General features: G+C 41.5%; 1 protein-coding gene across 1 annotated transcript in view; it reads right to left on the bottom strand.

Moving 5' to 3' along the window:
• The window catches only part of LOC109470009 (Fanconi anemia group D2 protein-like), a 68553-nt gene that overhangs the window by 59720 nt on the left and 2403 nt on the right, over positions 1 to 6430 (bottom strand). The window contains 4 exon segments of the mRNA XM_019768790.1: positions 1881 to 1933; positions 2539 to 2606; positions 3134 to 3262; positions 3762 to 3844. Of these exon segments, the coding sequence (XP_019624349.1) occupies positions 1881 to 1933; positions 2539 to 2606; positions 3134 to 3262; positions 3762 to 3819 (308 nt within the window). The 5' untranslated portion in view covers positions 3820 to 3844.

The raw sequence follows: 6430 nt of genomic DNA, 5'->3' as shown, positions 1-6430 counted from the left end.
ACAGTAATACATTTGCTATAACACAGCCAAAAAACTCAAATAAAACCATTCTAAAAGCCTGTATCACAATAATTTAAAAAACGCCTAGGGGTATTTGCCCACTGTACCTCCATACCAAATTTCAGGACCTTAGGCCCTAAAGTGAAGAAGCTGAATCCATTTAAAAAATGGCAGGAGGAGAAGGAGGAGAAGAAGAAGAAGAAGAAACATCAGAAAAAGCAATATGGTTTCACCACACCAGAAACCCATAAAAAGTAAGTCTGAATCATACTAGATTAGCGTAAATGCATGTTTATGCGTTCAAAACAAGAAAAGAAATTGTTTCCCGGTATTAATCTCTTGAAACACGGCGCTGAATATTGACGCAAAAATATTTCGGGCATCGCACGCCCTTCCCCGTTGTTTAGACTGTATGCAAATCCCGCGTTACGTGTCGGCATTTCGCATCTCTGATTGGTTGTTGCGTCTTAAGATGACTGAGCCGACGCGCGTTTAAACAATTTTTCTTTGTTCGATTTATCACACTTCACAGAGAATTGTCGCCAATGGCTACTTCTTTTTGTTGCAATATATAATACTTCACGGAGAATTGTCACCTATGGCTTCTTGTTTTGTTTTTTTTTTTCGCCCGCCTGCTCCATTATTTTTGTAGGAAAATCCGTTAACCAAGAAATTTAATTGGTGTGGCCTTAAGAGTTTTATGTACATATAAATATTCTGTAATGTTAGGCCACACCAATTTAATTTGTTGTTTCTCGGATTCGCCTCTTCGTTTTTTTCTGATTTGCAAAAAAAAAAATTTGATTCTGGTCCTGAATAAACTGAAAAATGCTCATGTTTTGCCCCCCAACAGTTGAGGAAAGTCCTTTTCTTCCTAGTTGTTACAGTTTTCCCATCTATCATTGCAGTGGTTTGATTAAAAGTTCAAAATTCAATGTTTACATTTTAACCCAGCCTTGTGTTGACTTCATGGCTCATTTTGTACCATTTAAGCCTATACAGTGCTCACCAACTATTTGCATCACTGATATTGGCATAAACCTGGGATCTGCATAAAATTCTGAAAACCCAAACCATTTCCCATTCACTACATTATAAATTGCATGGCATAATTGCATGAGCTGTTATGACTTTAACCTGATATTGGACTAAAATATTTCCAAGTCAATGGCACACTGACCCAGAAGTACGTGAAAGAAATACATGTAATTTGTTGCGCATCAGCAAATCCGCATGAAGTCCATTGTTATTCATTCATTATCACCCCTGCACCCTCCATTGTCATACACTTTCTCTGTTGTCACTTCCTTCTGGACAGGTGAGAACCCCCAATCACTCAATGATGATTGTGTGAAGAAGTCATTTGTTCCTTTTTGGTGTCCTTGATTGGGCTGTTGTTTTAGGTTTGGTAAGCTTTTGCCCAACACAGGGGTAGACAGTATGAAGGTGGAATGTGTCTGATCTTCTATCTCCATGTTAGCCCTGTTCATTATAAGTTTCTGAATGCGACTTGAAGATTAGAATATGGTACATGTATGTAACGTTAGTTGTGGGTGAAAGTGAGTATATAAATACCAATAACATCATGTTTGTGGTTGTTTCAATTGGCCCCAGCCCAGTATCATCCATAACCAACTGACCTCCCCTCCCTGTCCGTCGTGTGGACTCTCCTAAGGTTATTGGACTAAACCTGTTATAGGAATAAAATTCCCTGACAAATCGTCCATGCAAATAACAGGAGAGCACTGTAATAGGATGCCTAGACCTGTTTTTATTTTTATTTTTTTTCGCCCTGTCGCTTCATATTTTTTCTGCAAAAATCTGAGAACCAACAAATTAAATTGGTGTGGCCTAATTGTATCTAGTTATTTGTCACCTACCTATCAGGGTCCTCTACATGAGCCTGCAGTCCCTGCAAAAACTCATCCACGACCTGTTGTGACCAGAAAACAGCATAATTTCCATGTATGGACAATCGTGGTGCCTACTTCATTACTTTACGGTATTTACGGTAACTATACTTTGCATGCAAATAACAGCTGTATGCATTGACAGCTGTATGACTGGCAACAAACCCCGGCATACTTATGCAAGTTAGTACTTAGGGCACGTCCAAAGTTAGGGCACCCCCCATCACTGTTCCCAATCTGCAAAATATAAAACTTCATGCCTATTGTTTTACCTGTCAACAACATTACATACATGTAGTGGAGCTCAAAATACTTTCTGGTCCATTTAAAACTTTCTTAAGGTCCATGTAACGGTTACCAACCCTCAAGACTAACTTTTTTCAGCCCACCACGTGCATGCAGGATTTCTGTCACACAGAGTATTCCAAAATTGCCAATGGGCTATCCCTAATCCCACACTGCCCCACAAGACTCTGAGGCATGCGCCAAATACTGTAGGTGCACATGTTGCATTGTAGACACATGTCAGATTCACTATCCAAGGGAAATGGAAACTTTTGGACATTTTTTTTTTAATGTACCAGTGCCAGCACTATTTCTTGGCACAAATGTAGGGTTAATTGCGTACCTGTGGAAACTCCTGATGGTTTCTAATGGCCAATCTGAGGTTCCTCTGGAATACAGCTTGGTCCACAGCTGTGGAAAAATGCCAGAAAGACCAATTTTACAGTAGAGCTGTGTACAGTGTACCTTAACAAATTTTAGGTACAGGTTCAGGTAGACGAGTTTAGGTACAGGTCCGGACCTGAAGCTGTACCTGAACAATTCAACATTAAGTAACATGTTCTCCTGAACTTCTTCAATAATCAGATAAAAAACTTGACAGTTATGGGTAAGTTTTTGTTTAGATATATATGGAGAATTCTCAGACAAAACATGGGCAAAACAAAGATGTCTTAGTTTTCATCTCCTACCCAAAGTGACCTCACGCTACTCAAACCTGACCAAAGTCTCATCTAAAGGGAGCATATCTAATACACAACACTTTCAGGGTATTTAATATTGTCAGTCTGCTAACACAAACACCCTGTCCTGTCTATGGGACCCATGGGGGACCAGATATTTCCCTATTTTAGGCCACAAATAAACATACACAACTCTATACAGGTACAGTACCGGTACTGAGGGATTAGGGATTGGAGACAAAAGTACTGTTGACTTACACAGCTGGTTGGGCTGGTTCCCTGTTGTTAACACCAGCCCTGCCTGTTCTACAAGTTGCAAAAACATGGACTGATCCTCCGACACATCACCTGAAGGGACTCTCTCAACGGCTGCACGACTCTTCTTGGCTACAATAAAATACAAGCTTTGAAAGGAACCTTTGTCAAGAAGGTTATGTTTTCCATTACAAAATGTATAAACAGGTGACACTTTAATTCCAAACTAACACTCCAATTCCGGACGACCAAGTTAAAGAAGGAACTTTGATATTCTAGAATATCACACAATACATGTTTACAATTACAATTTACATAGGTGACATTGGTTGGTCCCGTGGGACTAGGTAGTTTCTGCAAAATTCTGTATTTGAGTGCATATATATATATATATATATCATGGTGTAATTGTTAGAGAATAGATTCACACTCATGCCATGTGACTTAAGTCAATTAGGACTCGATATATTATTGTGTCCAAAAATTACATCAGTGCATTGTCTCCAATGTCTCCCATATGGCAACCTGAAGCCTAATTAATGGCTTATTCATAATGGCTTTATTTTAGGCCACAGCATATATACATGTATGGAAAGACATTCCAGAGGTCATCAATTTATTTTGTACTCACTAGCTGTTACATCATCACTGGAGGTCCTCCTCCTCTTGCTTGTCTTTGTCTTTGCCATGTTGTGTGGTGGGCTGCTTTTATACCTGTTAGAAAAGTGTCAGTGAAAAGTGATGTCAAATCAGTTTTGCTCAGAACACCTTAAGTTAGCTAATCTTCCAGTGGTCATGACAGAGAAGACATCATGTTCGAAATACATGTACCCGTCTGCAGTCTGCAATTTGCTGATATATTTTCAAGATTGCAGAAGAAAAAAATCATACAATCTGCAATTTTGCAAAAGGAAAAAATAGGCTCTAGATTCAATACCGGTATTTTTCATTTTAGCAAACTAGCGGCAATGTGAATAGACTGAAAACCTAAACGAGTCTCATTATATATGCGTATAAGGCTATTTGGGGTCAAAGTTGAGCAATTCCGACCATGCAACAAAAGGCGACTCCACCAAATAAGGGCACTCTCCATTTTCTGATGTTAGATTTCGTCACCCATGAGTAGGGCTGCGTACCGGATCACTGGACTTGGATCTGGACTTGTAAGAATGTTTGTTTAGGTTCAAGTCAAAAAAAACCTAAAAGTCAAGAACCGAGTCCGCCGGTCAGTCCAGACGTATTACCATAAAATACCATTTCACATACCCCTTTTCTTTCCAAGCCGCCTAAAACCTTCCGTAGATTGCAAAATCTATGCTGCAAAATGAAGAAAATATTGCCATCGGGCATCGTAAAGTGTCGGCCTCCATGTTATGTGGTCAAATTTTGCCCAAACAACATTGCAATTTTGTATATGCTGTGGGTTTAGGTCCGGACTTACAAGTCCGGCACTGAACCTAAACCTCTGGACTTCAATCCGGACCTGAACCTAAATGTGGGTTTACTAGTAGGTATGCAGCACTACCCTTGAGGACCCGACAATTTTCGACAGTTTCCACCGCGCATTTCCCATAGGTGAACACGGCAAAGGAAACATCTCACAGAGAATTTGTCATCCACAGAAGGACAGAAGTCCAAGCAAGGAGGATTTTGTCATTCTTTGATGAAACCGGCAGTGTTCATCCCTCCAATGACAACAGCGATCACGCCCGCGAGATTGAAAAAAATGAGGATGGTTGCGGTCGAGGTCTGATTCCGGAGATGGGCACATCAAGCAAACTCTTCGTACATTGTGGGCAAGATGAGGCCAACAAAAATTATGAGTTTTCCCCTGCTAATTATTTAGCAGTTTCAAAAGCGGTTTAAAAGTCTGGTTTCAAAATTTGGATGGTTAGCTCTTGTGCTGGGGAAGAAGTGACATGAGTTTGGGGCCCCTAGCAGCTTGCTCTGGAACTGCAGGGCTATCTGTTTGAAAATGTATATTCAAAAGAGGATAACTCAAGTACCGGTTGACGGATCATCATGATTTTTGGTAGGTAGCTTACATGATGCTTGATGTAATTATGTGACAATCATGCAAATATTGATGTAATTTGCATTATTTAGGGAAATTCTATAAATCAGCTGCATTCCATGATAGGACTATTGAACTTTGAAGCTTGTGAGATTGGAACAAGAGAAACACAGGCAGATATTGATGGTGTGAATGAAGACTTAATTTACATAATTTATGAGAAAATGTTAAATTCTGTAAGTGCAATGATAACAACTGCCTGGAATTTCATACATGTATAATTTTGAAACTTCAGTGAAGGTGAACATCAAGAAACGTAATTAACTTATGTTTTGCCACCATAAAGCAGGCACCAAATATAACCCCCATATGGTGCGTATTTGGGCTCGAAATCCCGCAAAAATTGGTCATCTTCAACTCGATAAATCTCGTTTCTCGTAAAGGTCTAATGGGCCGTTCAAAAAAATAACTGAGGAGGGGGGGGTTGAAGAGGTCGGATTTTACATACGCCATGGCTATACACCGGGTGTGTATATAAAAGACAAATATATTTTATATACACACTGAAATACTAGCCTTCTTGATAGGCCCAAAACCTGGGTTTTTGTGAGTGTTTGAGGATTCGGGGGCACCAAGTTTAAACCTCGGTCTTCAAGTTTATCTTAGTGGATGATGAAAATCAGAAAACAACACGGAAATCCCCACCGAAGTTCGAAAACACAGGGACTTGGCGGTCAGAGATCCGGCCGTCCGGGCGCGTCAGTCGTGAGAGTGCGGGACCGTTCCCGACGGGGACGGCTCGGGCGTTGAAGGGAAGCAACGGTCAGGTGTGGCCGGGAGTTCTGCGCTCAGGCTCCCGAGGGTTCGCGGCCAGCTCTACGGCGCGTTCCCGCCTTACGGCAGCGACGGACTCGGGCGGTGCGGCCGCTCGTCTCTGTGCCGACGGTCGAGCGGAGAGCGGACCGCTGACCCCTGACCCATTGGCCCACCCGGAAGTTGGCTGGCTGCGACCCGCGCGATACCTGAAACCCCCTCTCACCAGATGTGGACGCAACCTACGACACTTTATACACGCCGAAAACCAAAAGACAAAACCATTTTCACACACAAGGGGTGTCCATCGGCGGTCTAAATGCATCATTTTCACGCATTAAAACACACATACTAAAAAACCAAAACAACGTGCACCATCTACAGCCCAACAGCAAAACGTATACCAAGTCCCAGACATATCCGTCCACCCAAACGCGAGAAACGGCTGCGAACGCAATTTTCGTCTTCCTCAC

This window comes from Branchiostoma belcheri, unplaced genomic scaffold, assembly GCF_001625305.1.
Source record: "Branchiostoma belcheri isolate BF01 breed outbred unplaced genomic scaffold, Haploidv18h27 scaffold215, whole genome shotgun sequence".
Classification (NCBI taxonomy): Eukaryota; Metazoa; Chordata; class Leptocardii; order Amphioxiformes; family Branchiostomatidae; genus Branchiostoma; species Branchiostoma belcheri.
The sequence above is the reverse complement of the archived record's forward strand: the minus strand, read 5'-3'. Positions and strand labels throughout refer to the sequence as shown.